A 20,407-nucleotide genomic window follows, 5' to 3' on the forward strand; every position below is an offset into this window, starting at 1 on the left:
GCACCTGGACTAGCCCATTTCTAGTAATGTGTGTAAGCACCCCAAGGTGCGCTTACCGGGAAGATTCTAGCCTAAGTCCATCGTGGGTTGGAGCTGCCTGGGAGAGCAGAGCATGGCGGCTGTCCGGTCCCTCTGGAAGCAGCGCAGAGTCTGACCTCACTTCCTCTTCCCGCCCAGAATTCTATTCTGTTTACTCCTCCCATCTATGTTCTAAGCTATGAGGCCAAGCAGTTGGTTTATTATAATTAACCAATAACCTTCCTCCATCAGCAACAGATCTCATTATAAGTACCTGGGAGGCACCATGTGGTTGTTGGGAAGGAATTGAACTCATGATCTCTGGAAGAATGGCTAGTGCTCTTAACTTCTGAGCCATCTCTCTAGCCCTGAAACCATTTTTATAAACAAATGTATTATGACTTTGAGAATGATTTTGCCATTTTAAGTTGTTATTTTGGATCAAGGAAGACTAGCTGTTCCTAAGTTAAGATTTCTGCAGTGGAGACCGTATGACTTTATTTTCTGCCTATGTCTGAAGTCTTTTCTTGACATAATTAGAGGGACATTAGTTTTATTGATTGCATTTACTTTTATTTCTTACAATTGAATGAAAATGTTTTCCATTTTTGCTTTTCCTTTTAGCGGTGCAAATTATCCCAGCATCAGTGCAGTCTGCTACACCAACTACGATCAAAGTTATAAACAGTAGTGCAAAGGCAGCCAAAGTGCAGAGGTCCCCAAGGATTTCGGGAGAAGATAGAAGCTCACCTGGAAATAGAACAGGTATTTTTGCATGGATTGAAATTATAAAACTTGTCAAGGTAGACATATAAAAGTGTAAATATGGACTATCTCTCTGGCAAGTGTGTATGTAGTTAATAGTTCTAAAATGAGAAGTTTATTTTTGCCTTGGCTCAGATTGAACTGGAGGACTTGTGCACTTCCTCTGTCTTGTGGTAGATTCTAATGTGATGACCTGTGTTTATGCTTATGGATTTAGGAAACAATGGTCAGATTCAACTGTGGCAGTTTTTGTTAGAACTTCTCACTGACAAGGATGCTCGAGACTGTATTTCTTGGGTTGGTGATGAAGGCGAATTTAAGCTAAATCAACCTGAATTGGTTGCGCAGAAATGGGGACAGCGTAAAAACAAGCCTACAATGAACTATGAGAAACTCAGCCGTGCGTTACGGTAAGCATTTATGTTATTTGTTTTCCCCCAGTACCAGACTCACCTAAAATGGAGCTTCTTGTTCTTGATATAAAACCTGTTAAGTAATAAAAATAAAATCCTTTTTCTTAAGATAGTGGATTTGAACCAAGCGGTGGTGGTGCACGCCTTTAGTCCCAGCTCTTGGGAGGCAGAAGTAGGTGCATCTGTGAATTCAAGGCCAGCCCAGTCTTCAGAGTTCCAGGACAGCCAAGGCTACACATAGAAACACTTCTTAAAAAACCAAAAAGAAAGAAAGGGGGGGGGGTGCAAGTGTGCTTGGTTGGTTAATGGATAGCTCTGTGGATAAAGGTGTTCACCTCAAGCCTGAGCAGCCAAGTTCCCTCTAGATTTATACAGTAGGAGAAAAGAGCCAGCTTCTGACACTCATACACATGTGAATATAGAATTGTCGCACGTGTCTCCTTGGAAGATAATAATTAGCAGTCGAGGTCTCACTCAGACATTGTTGTCAATGTACTTAGTCGGATTCCTTGTTGGTAACCCACATATCACAGAACAGTGGTGTTAATATCCTGTCCTATAAAACCAGTTCCTTGAAGCATATACAACTTGTTACAGTAATTTTGGGTAGTATTGACTATGAATAGCCATACTTGAGAGATTATATTTAATAGGCATTGAATTCTGTTTCCCATTCAAGTAGAATTCCTTGTACTACCACAGTATAATTGTTAATCACTCTTCTCTTTTCCATTGGCTGAGCAGAACCTCAGTTGTCATAAGGACCAGGTTGCCAAGATTGATTAACCACTAGAGGAATATCTCCCCAACTCTCTGCTAGGTTAATTGGAGGATTGGGGATATAGGCCCAGTAATTATGATCCATTCCTTTTACCTGCACTGTTACCATGGAAAGCATGGCAAGAAATATAAGCTTGTAGAATTTAGAGGCTTGTGATCATGCCAAGTATCACCTCTCTTTCGTCACACAAGTTCTTAAGCTGTCCCCAGATGGGAGGGTTAGTTGTTTGATCTCTGCATCTTCAGCATCTGGGAGATATCTCAATTTTTTAAAACTAGAACTTTTGTGCATTATGTTAAAAATTACTTTTTAAAGAGTTTTCTGGTAATTTTGAGGCACATAAAGATTTTTTTTAAAAATTATAAGATACTTTGTTTTATATACTGTTCAAAACTAACCTGCTTATTAATCTATAATATTTTTATACTTTGTACTACAGAGATGCTATTTACATACTAAATTGAGTGTGTATTGTATCAAATATATGAATACTATCTTCTGTTATATGCATAGTTTTATCCTTTTACATCTGCATAAATCTGAATATCTCAAAGTGAAAATTGGAATTATTTTCCTTAAATACTATGAATACTCTAAATGGAAAGACCTCAACTACCTTGAGTTGGTGAGATTATGGGAGTGCTTCCACCCTTGGCCAGAGATGTACCCTGTTAAGTTACTAAGTAACTTTTCTTAGTCGATGACAAACAGAAATGTCTGAATGTTCACACACATACTCTAATATTCTAAGTCAGAATTCACCCATGTATCCACCAACAGAAGAATAAGTAAGCTAGTTGTGATACATTTGAGTATTAAAGATGAATGGCTGCCACAAATGGTGATATCCTGATGTTCAGGAAGGGGTCTGGGTCCAAAGGACCATATGGAAAATATACATGTTATGTGTGTGTGTGTGTGTGTGTGCGCGCGTGTGCGTGTGCATGCGCGCAAGTGTGCGTGCATTCACTTAATATAGTTTGATAAACTAGGAAAAGCAAACACAGCATTTATGAATCTGCTTTTCAGAAACAAAATACAAAGCAGAGCAATGGAATTAGTGTCTTGGAGCAAGCTTGAGGTTAATCTTTAGAGCATGGATGGTTGGGAAGGAACAGAGGAGGCTCTAGGTATTGACAGACTCCATTATTAGACCTGTGTTGTAATAGGAGCAGTGGGGCTGCGTCCCCAGCACCCCGGCCGCCTGGCTAGCTTACGCCCCAAAATAACACACAAATTGTATTCTTTTAAACACTGTTTGGCCCATTAACTCTAGCCCTTACAGGCTAATTCTCATATCCCGATCAACCCATCTCTAATAAACTATGTAGCGCCGGTCTTACCGGGGAAAGATTCAGCCTACATCCATCCTGGGTCGGAGCTGTCTGGGAGAGAGAAGCCTGGCATCTCTGTCTGAGGTGTCTGCCCCAGAGCAGAGAGCTATCGAGTCTGAGCTCACTTCCTCTTTCTCCCAGCATTTTGTTCTGTTTACTCCTCCCACCTATGTTTTTAACCTATCAGGGCCAAGCAGTTTCTGGATTACTTAACCAATGAAATCAACAGATCGATATATGACACTCCCACATCACTTCCCCTTTTTCTGTTTAAACAAAAAAAAGGGAAGGCTTTAACTTTAACATAGCAAAATTACATATAGGAAAACAGTTATCAAGCAAGAATTACAGTTACAATATTTTTATCTATTTTATCTTTTATCATAACAATGGAAAACTATATCTATGTATTCTTTAACTCCATCAAAGACTCCAGAAGAATACAATATTACCTAAGCAAACAAAAAGTAAGCAACTTTCAAAACTCTCGAAATGACAGAGACATCTCACTGTACAGTCACCCAAAGTTCCTCTGTACCGTTGGGGCATCCATCTTCAGCCTACAGGCCCATAGTTTCCAGCAGACATTTCCACAAAGCAGGAACTTTCAAAGGCAGTCACTATCTGCTTGTCCTGAAGAATGTCTTGCAGACTCTTTCATGAATCAGGAACCCCGAAAGATCATCTCACCTTTAGGCAAGTTCAGTAGTCCTCTCTCTGCGGGTTCTCTGTGTCTAGTTTATGCAATAGTCCAGGCAAGAGCAGTTTCTTGCCCAAATGGCTATCAATGCTATTTTGCCCTTGACTCAAGCGCATAGCCCGGCTAGCTCAATCAGTAGAGCATGGGACTCTTAATTCCAGGGTCGTGGGTTCGTGCCCCACATTGGGCGCCAAAATGTAACGGAGTAAGCGAATGCAGACAGATTGTCAAAATATATACAGCTTTAATGGAGAAATAGACTTACAGAACCACCGTTCCCACGGAGGCCAGGAAAACAAGCAGCGTCTGGGAGCACGCTCGCCAAATTTATAGGCTAACATTAGCCCAAGGCGAACATGCCCCCTAAGGGGCGGGACTTATCCCTACAGGACACTGTATTCTTTTAAACACTGCTTGGCCCATTTATATCTATCCTCTTCTAGGCTAATTCTCACATATTAATTTAGCCCATTTCTAATCATCTGTGTAGCACCACTAGGTGCGCTTACCGGGAAGATTCTAGCCTATGTCCATCCTGGGTCGGAGCTTCATCACATGTGTCTCAGAGAGCAGAACTATCGCGTCTCTCTGAGCTCACTTCCTCTTCCTCCCAGCATTCTGTTCTGTTTACTCCTCCCACCTATGTTTTAACCTATTAGGGCCAAGCAGTTTCTTTATTGCTTAACCAATGAAATCAACAGATTAATATGACACTCCTACATCAGACCTGAGTGATACTTTTCTAATCACTTCTTTGTTGTCTCTTTCATGTGATATAGTTCAAAATTTAAAGAGATATAAAAACTGGTTTCACGAAGGTAAGGGGGATAGCTATGAAGCCATGAGTAGGGAGAGAACAGATGCAGCGCCTGCTGTCATAGGTGCCTTGTGATGATACACTAGATTATTAGATGCAATATAGGCTCACGTGTCCACTTTTTTCTTTTAACACGAAAAGATGATTGTACCCATTCTAATTACATTCTAGAAGGAGGGAACCACTTTGTTTTTTCCTTTTCGCAAGTGTCTGTCATAAACCTGTATTTTTAAACTGCATGACAAGCAATTTGGTAGTTTATAAGCTGAGACTCAAATTCTTTGTTGATATAAACTCTGCTGTACAAATTAGCTATAAACTCAGGTGCTTCTGTCTCCATAGAAAGTATAGTAAACCAGCCTACTAGAGTGGACTTGGGTCTGCTCTACAATTGTTAGGGTTTCTGTTACTGTGAAGGAACATGGTGACCATGGCAATTTTTTTAATTCTATTTTAACTAACATTTTTTTTCATTTATTTTACATGCTGACCATTTCCCCTCCCTCTTCTCCCTCTCCACTCCCAGTCCCCCCTCCCCTCCCCATTCCCAATCCCCTACCCACCCTGCCCCACTCCCACCCCATCCACTCTTTCACTCATGCATGGGCTTGAACAAAAGCATGGCACATCAAGTTGATCTTGGTCCTCCCTCTTCATCAAGGCTGGGTGAGGTAGTCTAGTATGAGGAACAGGTTCCCAAAAGGACCACGGCAATTTTTATAAAGGAAAGCTTTAATTGGGGTGGCTAACTTATAGTTCAGGATTCAGCCCATTATCATCATGGTGAGAAATAGCATTGTGCAGACAGACATGGTGCTAGAGAGGGAGCTGAGACTCCTACATCTTGTAGGCAACAGAAAGTAGTCTCAAATATTGAGTGGCATCTTGAGCATATATGAGATCTCAAAGCCCATCCCCACAGTGACACTGTTCATTCAATAAGACCATACCTACTCCAACAAGGCCACATCTCCTAATAGTGCCACTATCTTTGGGGACTCTATGTATGAATGAATGAAAGTTCATATCTGTATTATATTAGATATATTAGATTTTATATAAAACTGTTGCAAGGAGGGGCTGGTTATTCGTCCCGGCCACCTGGCTAGCTTAGCCCTGAAATAACCACACAGAAACTGTTAATTGAATCACTGTTGGCCCATTAGCTCTAACTTCTTACTGGCTAATTCTTACATATTAATTTAACCCATTTCTATTAATCTGTATATAACCACAAGGTTGTGGCCTACCAGCAAAGTCTCAACACATCTTTCTCTGGCGGCGGGTCCATGGCGTCTCCCTGATTCTGCCTTCTTCCAGCATTCCATTTAATTTTTCCTGCCTAAGTTCTGCCCTATCAACAGGCCCAAAGCAGTTTCTTTATTAACCAATAAAAGCAACACAAAGACAGAAGGACCTCCTACGCTCATAAAAGAAAAGTGGATTTTTCAACCTGTAAATTTGTTATCTGGATTCTTACTAGCATAACTTTTATTAAGAGTTAGCTGTGGTAGTCATTGTGTGCTAAGCACGTTATAACGATCATTCCTTTACTCAACAATGCGGTGAGGGTAAGTACTGTTTTAACTTCATTTTATAGATGAGGAATGAAGGATTAGAGGAAATAGGATGTTCCTGTGATCACAGAGGCAGCAGGTCCAGGCTTTGCAACATGGTTTCAGGCTTAAAAGCCCTTGGTTAGATTCTTTTGCCATTTCCAAAACTTGTTTTTTGTTTGTTTTTGTCTTCTCTTTAGTAATTATGGTGGTTTCTAAATCAATGTGTAACACAGTCATTAAAATCGTGTTTTAAAGTTTCATGTTATTAACTGTTGTGGTGGGCACAGAACTCTGTAGGCTTCTATTTGTAGAAAAGTCTAAAATATGAGACTTATAAACTTCATTTTCACAATGTCCTTATGTGGTTTCTCCTTTTAAAGGTATTATTATGACGGGGACATGATTTGTAAAGTTCAAGGCAAGAGATTTGTATACAAATTTGTTTGTGACTTGAAGACTCTTATTGGATACAGTGCAGCAGAACTAAACCGCTTAGTCACAGAATGTGAACAGAAGAAACTTGCAAAGATGCAGCTCCATGGAATCGCCCAGCCAGTCACAGCCGTAGCCCTGGCTGCTGCCTCTCTACAAACAGAAAAGGACAATTGAGATCTAGGACCTCCTAGGAATCTAAGGCTTTTCTTAAATATTTAGAGCAAGCTTTGCTCTAACATTTATTATTGAATTTGAATCTTATTTCTAGACTGTACAATCTGATGCATGATTTTTTTATAAATATTTCATACTCTTGTGAATTTGGATCTTTTTACTTTGAGCATATATTTTAGAAAATGTGTTAAAGGATCTCCACGATGCCTGAAGTCTGAGAGCAGGTTCATCGTGGGGTAGTTTGCTAACAGTCAGGAAAGCTAAAATGGTCAGTATTAATGTCTAGCCCTACCAAAAACAGCCAGTAGCGTCTGAAGATGACAGTAAGGAAGTGTCTGTAGGAAACAGCCTGGTGTAACCGTTGCCAGAGTGAAGCTGTTTCCCCTCTGCTGCTTTACATAGAGCTGCCAAAAGGGAGTTCTCAGCTAAAGCATGTGTGCCTGTTTCATCTAATCAAGCAGAGCTAAGTGTTCATATAGAATAAAATTATATTGATAATTACTGAACTATCAGGTTATTAATTTATATATTTACGAGTAAAGAATAAGTTAACTGGCAGAAGAGCGTGTTAGATGAGACCGGTTTAAAGCCGGCTTAACTCAAGCCTTTACTAATGGTTCTCTGTATAGTTTATTACGTCAGGCCAAGGACTTAAATTATTTCGAGAAAGGCATTTAATTCTAATAAACCAGCTATTGCAAAAAAAAAAATTCCAAAATAATACCATTCTTTGGATTTTAAAAAGTATACCTCAGTAAGAAAATAAAAATTTGGTTTAGACTTCTTTTTTTTTTAAAACTAATCTATAGTATCAGATTATTGCGCAACACCATTTATGTATTTCTGTGTTTCTGATAAAATGAAGACTTTAGATCAGACAAAAGTACTTAACTTTGAAAATGTTAGTAAATTACTTGTGAATAGTTATAAATGGATTTGGCTTGGCGCTGTAGGAGATCTTTAAATAAACTTCCCCACTTGTTTCATTTGTTTTCCTTTTGAATATTTCATATGTGTCTCTAAAATATTATATAGATATGGCCAGCTAATCACTTTCTGCATGTATGAAGACATAAAGATATTCAAAAGGGATACTATTATTTCTAAAATCTTTAAATAAATCTTATAAGAGATGCCTTACTGCTTGCTAACACTAAGAAGAAAATGTTAGAAGAATCTTTTGTTTTAAAGTACTGTACATAAATCATGAGAGACTAGCAAATAGGTGTTCATAGCAGAAAGGTGTTCCTCAGAACAGTATAAAGGCTGCCTTATACACCTCTCATTTTATTCTTTCAATTCATGCCCAGAAATGACTTTAGAAGAACCCATTTGATGCTGGCTAGTAGGTAAAGCACCTGTGATTGCAGCCTGATCGGTATTGCTGAGACTAAGATGTGACTTGGAGTGTAAGGGACAAGAAAGAAGGATCGTTTACCTCCTACATCTTAATTTCCACTGCTGTGCTGTCAGACTTCAGCAAGTATTGTTTGCTTATATTAAGTCCTTTAAGATTCTACAGTAAGTACTTAAAAACAATTAAACTGTGTTTTTTTATTTTGTTTTTAATAAACAGAAAGCTGACAAATATCAGCACTACTTGATCCCCATGATTTTAAGAATATCTTGAGTAAGCTGGGCGATGGTGGCTCACGCCTTTAATCCCAGCACTCGGGAGGCAGAGGCAGGAGGATCTCTGTGAGTTCGAGACCAGCCTGGTCTACAGAGCTAGTTCCAGGACAGGGTCCAAAGCCACAGAGAAACCCTGTCTCGAAAAACCAAAAAAAAAAAAAAAAAAAAAAAGAATATCTTGAGTATAAAAATTATCTCAAGATCCTTACTTCAGATAACAAATTCGCAGCTGTAAAGAAGGCTTTTCCCATCTTTTTAAAGCCCAGGGAGCCAGAAGTCACTGTTTCAAAACAGGCTATTTCAATAGAACACTGAGAGTTTGAGAATCTTACAGTTAAAATGTTTCAGAGGCAGGATGTTAAGGATAGACGTTAATGTTTCATTTGTATAAATGTATGTTTTTAAGTAAAGGAACATCTGTATTTCTAGGTCCCTAAAATCTAATAAAGCATTTTCAAGTGCTTTTCAATACAAAACAAGCTACATTCTGTAGATTTTCTTTGTTTGGTAGATTTTGTTTTGGTGGTGATTTGAGCAGAGTTCTCAGTCGTAAGATGCTCATTTCCCCCTCTCTCCTATGCACTTTCACTCTGGAAATGAGAGGGTCTCTCCTTTACTCAAGCTTCATGTAGACAGAGAATATTTGTTGTCCTTACGAGGTCACGGTTTGCTAGTCTTTATTAAAAACAACTCATCTTGTGAAAGAAAATACTAATTTGTGGTATTCTTTGCTCAATTTTGTTACACATTTTTCATAGGATTTAAGATAGTCAAACTAAAAGAACCATCTTTTAAAGATGGACCATCTTTTGTACCTTGTAAGTTCAAGAATAATGAAATGTTTTTGTTTTAAAATAATTTTCAATTTGATGTTTACATTGAGATCATTTTATACATGTGCTAGCCTGAAGTCTGAACATTTGTGCTGGCATTGGAAAAGTCCAGCTAGCTAGGCAGAATTGCTGTGTGTGCTTGATCTCCACACGATGAATTAACTGATTACATTCATTTTGGTGTCAATCCATGTAAATAAATTAGGAAAAAATATTTAATTTTTCTCCCAGATAAAAGGTGATACTTGAGTGTGGTTATTTCTTTTAAGGAGTGTACCTCCAAATATTTTTGGCAAGTTCTGTCGTTTTCTGCATTTGCCATTTATGCTACTGCCTTTTATAAAGAACCTAGTGTATCCTTGAGATAGCACAAAAATGTTTTAAAAGTTTGTAACTGCAAAACAAACCTGTGTCTGACTTAATGTCCTCAATCTAAAGGCTATAAAAATGTTGGTATTTCAATACTTTACTTATTCCCAAGAAAATAATATTCTGTCTTTTGTAGAAGGGAGGAGAATTTTTGCATACATTTTTACTCTTTAAATAAAGAGACTTATACTATCATAATAACAATTATGTATTTCTTTGGTTTTTTTGTAATTTTACATAAAGCAGTTATTTTCTATTTTTACTCAGATAAAAATATTTGTGCATAAAATGTAAAAATAGTAAATGAGAAAAATAAAACTTATACAATAAATTCTTATGTTGAAAGGTTTTTTTTGCTTTTTGTTTTCTTCTGATAATTGAGATTCCTGGAATTTTTTTAGTTGGTTAAAAATCTTGACAGTCCACTTCTGACAAGTATACATGTGTTCCTCTGTATTTCTTTTGATTACTTAAAACCTATCAAAGTAGTGATTTCCAGGACCACCCCCCCCCCCCCCCCACACACAATACACAAAACAGAACAGGAATTTGGGGAGAACAGTTTCTGGTGAACTGTAGTTAGCTGGTCAAGGTACTTGGTAAAAAGAGTAATGTGTTTCCATCAGCAGAAGTAAGGCTTTAGAATAATAAAGTGACAGGTGAACCAGTAAGGTTGAACACAGGTCAGCAAGGCAAAGTAAGGGCTGAAGTGAGGACTCCGTGGCTAAAGGCACTGCTCTTGCAGAGGACCCAGATTTGACTCCCAGCACCTGTGGCCTGCTCAAGGCAGCCAAGCAATTGCTAGAGCCTCTTCCTCTGTATGCATGCACATATAGCCATAAACACATACATATCCATAGTTTAATCATGAACCTTTCCGAAAGTACTGTTCCTTAAAAATAATAATTGTTAAAGCTGTTATACTTTGTAGAAGGAGCTGCAGGCAGGCCTGCTTTTCATTCCACCCGGCTCCCACCTTAGCTCTGGAAATAATGACATGGAAACAATTCTTTTAAACACGGCCTGGCCCATTATATCTAGCCTCTTCTTGGCCAACTCTCATATCTTGATTAACCCATTTCTAATAATGTGTGTAGCACCACGAGATGATGGCTTACTGGAAAAGATTCTAGCCTACATCCACCTTGGGTCGGGGAATCGTGGCAACTGCCTCATTGCCTTCTTCCTCCCAGAATTCTGTTCTGTCTACTCCACCCACCTAAGGGCTAGCCTATCAAAAGACCAAGGCAGTTTCTTTATTAACCAATGAAATTAACACAGATGATCTTCCTACATCATTTCCCCATTATCTGTTTAAACAAAGGCATTCACTTTAACATAGTAAAATTACATATAACAGAACAGTTATCAAGCAAGAATTACAGTTACAATGTTTATTTTATCTTTTATCATAACAAAGGAAAACTATTCAACTCCATCAGACTCCAGAAGGATATAATATTACCTAATTAAACAAGAAATAAGCAACTTCCAAACTCTAGAAATGACGGAGACATCTCACTGCCTGGACAGTCACCCAAAGTTCCCCTGTACCGTTGGGGCATCTGTCTTCAGCCTACAGGCCCATAGTATCCAGCAGACATTTCCATGAAGCAGGAAATTTCAAAGACAGTTCAGTCACTATTCTGCTATGTCCTGCAGAATGTCTCACAGACTCTTTCATGAGTCAGGAACCCCAAAGAATCATCTCACCTTTAAGCAAGTTCAGCAGTCCTCTCTCTGCGGGTTCTCTGTGTCCAGTTTATGCAATAGTCCAGGCAAGAGCAGTTTCTTGTCCAAATGGCTACCAAACTCCATAAGGTGCCTCTTCGATGCCCATCTTCCTCTTGAAGTAGGTTGAGACGTGTCTCATTGTTATGAAAAGCCCTAAATTATTAAAACATTAAATGCCATATTCTGTAGTCTTTGAAAGATACGAAGAATGCTTATCTGAAATATATCTATGCACATCTAGAAAATCTAACTAAAATAACTACAAGCTTGACTATTAATGATTATCCATTCACAACCTATATACATTACATTTTTACAAGAACTACACAATCACAATACCTTAATATCAGAAATACATATGCATATAACAAGATTGATCTTAAACTTATATCAATAAAGCAAAACATACCAATGTAAATTATCCATATCAATATCATATCCCCCTTTAAATGTAAAAGAACATTTATAAACCATATTTGGGAATATGGGTGCAGTTATTTCTCTCCAAACTGCTTCGTGCTGAATGGGGGTGCTGTTATTCAGGTCTTTCATGGTATAACCTGTGTGCTGTATTCATCTCAGTCAGCAGTTGAGTGAAGTAATTTTTTTGAAGGTGTTCACAGCAACCTTTCAGGAGGGCGTGGTCCATCATACCATATTGGGATAGAAGCAATCCACAGACTCTCACCCTCTGTGAAAACAAGAACTTTCCCAAAGCATCATAACCTTATATCCAAATTTTGAAGTCAAGGTATTTTCAAAATATCTATCTTGGATTAATTCAGCAGCATTTATAAACAAATATCTTTTAGCAGCTGTTGCTCCTTCCTCAGCATTCAAACAATTCAAAGAGAGCATAATAGTATACAGTATCAAGATTCTCTGTGTATTTTCCATCTTTGTGCAGCTTTATTTTAACCTCTTTCTTTTATTTTTTACCTTTATTTTTTGTGACAGGTTCTCTGTATATCTTTGTCCTAGAATAACTCTGTAGACCAGGCTGTGCTTGAACTCTCAGAGATCCTTCTTTCTGCCTCCCAGGCATTGGGATTAAAGGTGTGTTCTGTCACACCTTGAGGTCACAGAGGTCAATCTACCTCTGCCTCCCAAGTGTTGGGGTTAAAGGTGTGTACCAGCACACCCAACTACTCTCTTTTTTTAAGAACTTTACCTTTTTGATTTTCTCTCCCAAGCCAGCATATATTTTTAACACACAGTAAACCATTTAGAGGGTTTTTTCTCTTTGAATCTCTCTTTACTGTATATCTCTCTCTTTCTGACTACATGAGTCTTTAAGGAGAGTGTTAAAGCCATGGCTTTGACGGCTGGATCCAGCCCATTCCTTAGCTTTCCAGCCTCATGGCAGAGGTACTGCTGGAGCCATTTTTATTGCCACAACTTTGGGGCATTTCAAGGTCCCTGCTAGCAAGCAAGCTGCAGCACTGCACTCAGAAACCACACTCAAACACTCTGTAGTCAGATCACCTGCCTGAAAGAGTCAGAGTTTGCCCTGGCAGGACAAACCAGAACGCCAGCATTTTAAAACAGCACAACTTTTTTCCTGCTACGGCTGAAAACAAACAAGCATTCAGTCAGCTTTTATCAATACCATTTAAGTGTTTTGTGGCAGGACCTCTTAAGAGCTGCAGGGTTTTGCAGCTAAAGCTGAGTCAGGAAGCCTCTCTTAGATGAGAGCACTTGCTTGCTTCTAGCAAGCAGAGCAGACCCAAGAAATTGCTGCTACCAAGAAAACATGCTTTACTCTATTCTTTCCCAAGCTTTTCCAGGCTTTCTGTGGCACGTCTGGGCACCATTTGTAGAAGGAGCTGCAGGCAGGCCTGCTTTTCATCCTGCCCAGCTCCCACACGGCTAGCTTATGCCCCGAAATAACAACACATAAATTGTATTCATTTAAACACTGCATGGCCCATTATATCTTGCCTCTTCTTGGCTAACTCTCATATCTTGCTTAATCCATTTCTAATAATCTGTGTAGCACCATGAGGTGGTGTCTTACCGGGAAAGATTCAGTTATGTCTGACCTGGCAGCTGGTTCCATTGCGTCTGACCAGAGAGGCGAGGCATGGCGATTGCCTCACTTCCTCCCAGCATTCTGTTCTATTTACTCTGCCTACCTAATTTTCTGTCCTATCAAAGGGCCAAGGCAGTTTCTTTATTAACCAATGAAATCAACTCAAAACAGAAGACCCTCCCACATCAGAATTCTCCTTCTAGTACTTTCTGTAGGTCTGGGTTTGTGGCTAAGTATTGTTTAAATCTGGTTTTGTCATGGAATATCTTGTTTTCTCCATTGATGGTAGTTGAAAACTTTATTGGGCATAGTAGTCTGATCTCGCATCCATGGTCTCTTAGTGTCTGTAAGACATCTGTCCATGACCTTCTGGCTTCATGGTTTCCATTGAAAAGTTGGGTGTGATTCTGATAGGTTTGCCTTTATCTGTTTCTTGGCCCTTTTCCTTTACAGCTCTTAATATTCTTTCTTTATTCCATATGTTTAGCATTTTGATTATTACATGGTGAGGGGACTTTTTTTTTTTTTTTTTACCCATCCTATTTGGTGTTCTTTAAGCTTCTTTTGTACCTTCATAGGGATAACCTTCTTTGGGCTGTCTGGTTGTCCCGCCTATACTTACTGCCTGGCTTCTGGCCAATCAGCATTTATTTAAAACATAATTGACAGAATACAGAATTGTCCCACACCAGTTCTCATTTGTTTACCCAGATTTTTCATTTCCAGAATGCCTTCAGTTTGTCTTATCTTTATTGACTTTATGTCAGTCTTCAAGTCTTGAACTGTTTGAACTTTTTGCTTCACCTGTTTGATTTTTTTTTTTTTTTGGTTTTCTTGAGTTTCTTTAAGAGATTTATTGATTTCTTCTAATTTTTTTGTTTGTCTCTTTCTCTATTACTTTAAAGAAAAATTTTTCGTTTCCTCTCTAAAGGTCTTCATCATCTTCATAAAGTTACATTTAAAATCATTTCTTATGCTTCTTTTGGTTTAGGATGATCAAGTTTTCCTGTTGTATTACCACTGGGTTCTGGTGTTACCATGTTGTTTTTTGGGTTGTTTAATGAATTCCTGCATTGGCACCTACCTATCTCTTGCTCCAATATGTGCCAGCAGTGTCTTTGTCGCTTGGTCCAATCCTTGCTGTTGCTGTCTACATCTTTGGAAACTGTTTTTGGTCTGCTCTGTACTGTTGTCTGTTTTTCAGGGAGCTGCTGAGATCTCTCTTGTTCTGCTATCTTGGTTCGCTCTCTTGGTCTACTCTGTGCTTTCATAGCCTGTGCTACAGAGTTCCTTTCAGGTTTATTTGAGCAAAACAACTCCCAGGTGAGATCTCCAGTGCCAGAGACCAGTGCTAGAAGTCACACGCCCAAACTATATATCCTGTAGGTGAGGAGTAATAATGTGTTTGCCACAAACTGGATGTGTGCCCAAGTGTGGTCAAAAGCAGAATGCTTGGGTAGGACTTGGGCTGTTTGCAACTTCAGGGGAGGAGCTACCGTAGCTGCTAAGAATGCAGAACTTGGCTTTTGGGTGCCGAACTGAGCTTTTTGGTACCTTTTCTTGGTTGGAGATTATCTGAGAAGGTAGTTTTTGGAGAGAGAGAAATGGGGCTTTCTGGATCAAGCATAAACAAACTGGAGGTCCCAATTGGAACAATCAAATAAATATTTGGGTTTGACATGTGGAGTGGGGCATTTTAGTCTTACTAATAAAAGAATTTAATGTAGTGGCATTTCTTTTTTTATTTTAATAAATACATCTTGCCTGAAGTTCACAGCCACACTGGCCACCCTTATAGACCAGGCAGCAATAACACACACCTTTAATTCCAGTAGCCACACTAGTTGCCATAGAAACTGGGTGGTGCATACGTTTAATCCCAACTCTAGAGAGGATTATAAAATGGGAGGAGACAGCTCTCAGACATAGTCTCATTCTGAGACTCCTGGAGGCAGGATCACCATTTTGGACTGAGGTCGAGGTAAAAGCCAATGGCTGGCTGCTTTGTTTTTCGGGTCTTCAGGTTAATCTCAATTTTAGTCTCTGAGTTTTTATTAATTGTGAATCATTTTAAGAACAGAATCAGGTTGTGTGTGGGGGCTCAACACCTTTAATCCCAGCACTGCAGAGGCAGAGGAAGGTGGATCATTGTGAGTTCAAGCCCAGACTGATCTTCACAGTGAGTTCCAGAAGAGCCAGAGCTACATACTGAAACTCTGTCTCAAAAAATCAAAACCTAACAAACAAAGCCTGACTCAGAAGGAAAATAGAGACAAAACTTGAGAAAAAACAATAGGGTAGGTGTCAAGTTGTAAATCTTGGCAGCCATTTGGAGGAGAAACAGTCATGTCTTTTAAGTTATAGTCTGAGAAACCAGGCAGATTCTCAGCAACAGAGATTAGCAAGCAGCTGTAAGGCCTCAGTCACATGGCCAGGGAGTGGCAAGGATGTAAGTTTAGATGAGTGAGAAAGCCCAGAATGTCTGGAAAGGAGCACTGACACTTCTGGTCAGTATCTGGAAGAAGGAAATGATAAGTTACAGGTGTCTGAGGGAAGCAGGAGCAGATGGGCCCTACAGCAGTACCTGCTGAGAACACTGTAGAGAAGGGAGGTGCCTTTGGAAAGGCTAAATAGATTGCCTCATAGGGATGCATTTTTTTCATTAGCATGGCTTTTTAAAGATTTGTTATTTCATGTGCATGCATGTGTGTGTGTGTGTGCATGTGTGTGTGTTTGGGTATACATGTGTGCCTGTGTATCTGTGTCTGGAGGCCGGAAGAGGATGTTAGAGGCTCTGGAACAGGAATTACAGACGGCTGTGAGTCCCCAGACACAGGAGCTGGGAACTGTTATCCTCTGCAATAGTAATAAGTGGTTCAGCCCTTCTATAGTGTGTCTTTGTGTGGTTCTGATTTACTGTGAGCTACACATAGCCTGATGGCTGATGGGCCCAGTTTGATTGGCTCTCAAGGAAGGAGCAAGGAGTACATCATGTTTAAGTGCTTGAAGTAGATCAGAGCTTCACATCTCCACCCAGGACCAAAGGTATATTTTCTTTCTTTCTTTTTTTTTGAACTATAAAAAAATAGCTTTTAAACAAGTATTCCTCAACAAAGTCCTGATGTCTGTAGCTTGTTATATGGCATTTAAATCCTGAAGAGTGGCAAAGCTATTTCCACTGTTAGTGTTACCAGAGAGAAAACAAGGGGAGAGATCCAAAGCCAGCCAGCCAGCCATTTGCAGAAGAGGGGGACTTGTCCTCAATGACCTCTGAGACTATTAATCTCTTTGTAGCTCCCTAATATTCACCTCCAGTAGTTGTGACCCTAAAGACATTCAAAAGGTAGGACAGACATACTTTTACTATTAGCACTCTGAGTCTATTAGTATAGTCCATGAACCCTCAGCATTCACGGACTGGAACACGTGGGCTCGGAGGAAAGACTGTAGGATGTTATGAATTGCAATGTTTTTGCTTTGCATAAAAAGCTTTTGATTCCTATGACATAACAGATTAACTTCAGGAAAACTTTTAATTTTTCTTTGCCATCATTCCTCAGGATATGTCACATTCAAATGTTTAGTTTTGGAAATTGCTGTTCAAGTTGTTGATTTTTTACAAAAAAAAAAAAAAAAGTCATTCAATGAATTGTGCTTTAGGATGAGGACAAATTGTCCAACAGTTTCTAAAAATGATCCTACAATACTTCTGTCATTTTGTACTGTGTATTTACGAAGCAGCATTGTCAGAATTGATTTAAAAGTTATTCAACTAAACAATGGAGATTCTGAGAATCAGGCAGTATCAGATACTCAACTGAGACTTAATAATTTATGTAATAATCAAAGACATTCTTCTCATTACTATGCAAGCTTGCTTTCCTCCATAAGTGACAGTCACATGTATATCAACTAATTGTTTTTAAATAAATTTCCTTATGGTTAATTATCAGTACAAACCACCCAGGGTACTGGGTAGAAAAAAGGGAAGAATGTCAGACTGCTTCTTGGTGCACAGTTCTAGAAATGGCAGGATTACCCTACAGCCAACACAGTTTTCTGGGGTTCAAAATTTATACTAACACTTCTTGCTTCATGAACTGAGCAGAAGTCTTATGACATTTCTTGTCAAAAACAAGCAATGCTGCGGGAGCTCCTTCTGCTCCTTCAGCCAATAACCTTTAAGATACCAGCCCACTGGGGCGTGGTCTCATATACTTTAAAAAGCAGCAGGAACCAGACTATCTCTCTTGCTTCTGGCTCCCTTTCCAGCAGCTAGACTCTCTGTTTCCTGTTTGTGACGAGAGGACTGTTGTTTGGGGAAGTGATCTGTAAGGTTTCCCCCTCAAGTAAATAATCCTTTTTATTATCCCTAATTCTTAACTGGTGTGGGATTGTTTTGCAGTTTCAAACAAACAAACAAACAAACAAACAAACAAACAAAACCCATCAGGACTGACTGATCCATGAAAATTTAAGGAGCTGGAAGCTTGGGAAGAATTTAAACATTTCAAATGTCATGAATAGCATTTCTAAGAGAGGTTAAAGGACCACAATTTGTTAAGTACATCCAGGGTACACAAACTTAATTCCTAGGTATCTGCTTCAGACTCAAGCCAGAAATCATGTACAGGAAGCTAGGTGAAGCCTGTTTCTGGACTTAGTTAGCGCTCTATATGACCAACAGCATCATGGCAGAAAGTTTATATATTTATATAATATGCATATTTTATATATAAATCTTATAAATTTTGAGATAGTATTTATACCTTAAGAAAAATTATAAAGACTCAAAATAAAGCTAAAAGATTATGAGATTAGGGGCAATAGAATAGTAATGTATTCCATAATGGCCATAACTTCTGATAAATGTATAATTACAAAATCAGCCTTTTCAGAACACTAAGCAGTTGCCCATTGAAATCCTAAACATGTATCTATGGTATGGTACACATACTTTAATTTCTGAAAACTAAAACATATCCATTTGTCAATTTTCATTTCTTTAAGTGCCTTTTGGTTTGCTTTCTGTAGGTAATGGAGTTTGGTAATACAACCAGGACATTTCCTTAAATTGTCTTTGCTTGTTGCCAAATGATAGAAAAATCTTTCTTCAAACCTTTGCTATTAACATGGTGTTTCTTATGAAATTCTGAGACTTCTAGAACATTTCCTACCAATGCCTGATAAATTTCTTCATTATTTTGTACTAGAGGACCTTGCAGACCCATATGGAATCTGATATATGTGATATACAAGGGAAGATTTCTATTTCTGGTTATTTATTATAATTGAATAAGTAACAAAGTTAATTCTCATTCATCTGGAATAAGTTCATTGGTTTCAATACGTGAAACAACTCTTTCTGCATGTTGAGATTCAGTAACTATAGTAAGAGGCTCTGGAAAATCTAATAATATCATGAGAATAACATATAATTCTGTTTGTTAAATAGAATCTTAAGGGTTTTGAGCAACTTTACTTAAATTTTTTGACTCATAACTTGTCTTTCCTGATTTATTTGCATTAGTGGAAATGTAGGGACTCCAGAAATTGGTGTTACTTATACAATGTAGGGAAGTATCCAATTATCTCTTTTTAATAAACTGAAGTATCTTGTTTTTAGGATATTTGTTGCTAATCTCGCCTAAGGAATTGCTGTAAACTCCTTGCTAATTTTCATTTTGTGCCCATAATGAGGAAATTTTAACAGTAATAAAAGGTACCACAATTTCTGTTGGTTCTATTGCTGTTAATTGATGAAGTCTCAATTTTCCTTATAGAATTAATTCAGGATTTTTTTTCTATATAGGCCTTTAATTTTTTACTCTGCTTGTGTGGTAAAAATATCCATTGTAAGATATTATCTTCTCGCCGGGCGATGGTGGCGCACACCTTTAATCCCAGCACTCGGAGGCAGAGGCAGGCGGATCTCTGTGAGTTCGAGACCAGCCTGGTTTACAAGAGCTAGTTCCAGGACAGGCTCCAAAGCCACAGAGAAACCCTGTCTCGAAAAAAAAAAAAATATTATCTTCTCTCTACGTAACAATTCCTGTAGTAAAATGGTAGAAAGAAGTACGACCAAGATACAATCAAGCTCTGGATCCAAGTGGTCCACGTATAATTTCTCTTTTACAAAAGCATTTTTCTCTCAGCCTCAGCTGATAATTTTCTTGGATTATTTAAGTCCCTATCACCTTGTAAGGTTTGGAATAAATTAGTTAGTTCTTGAGTAGTTAATCCAGTTGTGGGTCTTTGCAAAACCTTCTGCAGATTCCAGAAGGCTGGGGCCTTCCATTTGGATTATCTTTAGGGAAAAAAAAACATTGTTTCTAGAAATGTCTTGCCTGCAATCCCTTTTCAGATGACCTGGTTTATCACAAAACATCTAACCTTTTGATTTTTCTTCAAATTTTTTGAAATCATTTTTTCCTATCCATGTATCATCATAAGTATATCAGTTATATTTCTAATTCAATCATCTATTGGTGCTGATCTTGCCTTTAAAGACTCACTCTTTTGCATTCTGAATTAATATTTTCAAAAACCAATTTAATTAATATTTGTCTAACTTCTGGATCTGATATCATTCTATTTACAGCAAAGTCAATCTTTATAAAAAATTAATTAAGTCTTCTTTTGGGCTTTGTAAGTTTTAGTCCTCATTCCTGATTCTTCAACCTTGTCTCAACAAGCATTCAAAGATGCTATACAGCACATGGTAAAGGTGTGATTGATGGAGGTGGGTCATCTGTCTATCTGTTGCTTTCATTGGTTAATTAATAAAGAAACTGCTTGGCTCTCTGATAGG

At 38.4% G+C, this 20,407-nt stretch overlaps 1 protein-coding gene across 4 annotated transcripts in view; it reads left to right on the forward strand.

Annotated features, from left to right (window-relative positions):
• The window catches only part of Gabpa (GA binding protein transcription factor subunit alpha), a 32,288-nt gene extending 22,109 nt beyond the window's left edge, over positions 1-10,179 (forward strand). For all 4 annotated transcript variants that reach the window (XM_050138548.1, XM_050138547.1, XM_050138550.1 and 1 more), the window contains 3 exons: positions 643-783; positions 1,001-1,193; positions 6,768-10,179. In XM_050138548.1, coding sequence (XP_049994505.1) covers positions 643-783; positions 1,001-1,193; positions 6,768-6,996 — 563 coding nt within the window. In that variant the 3' untranslated portion in view covers positions 6,997-10,179. The remainder of the gene's footprint in view (positions 1-642; positions 784-1,000; positions 1,194-6,767) is intronic.
• Positions 10,180-20,407: the final 10,228 nt, after the last annotated feature.

Source organism: Alexandromys fortis, unplaced genomic scaffold, assembly GCF_014885135.2.
Source record: "Alexandromys fortis isolate MF-2015 unplaced genomic scaffold, M_Fortis_MF-2015_v1.1 scaffold_11, whole genome shotgun sequence".
Lineage (NCBI taxonomy): Eukaryota > Metazoa > Chordata > Mammalia > Rodentia > Cricetidae > Alexandromys > Alexandromys fortis.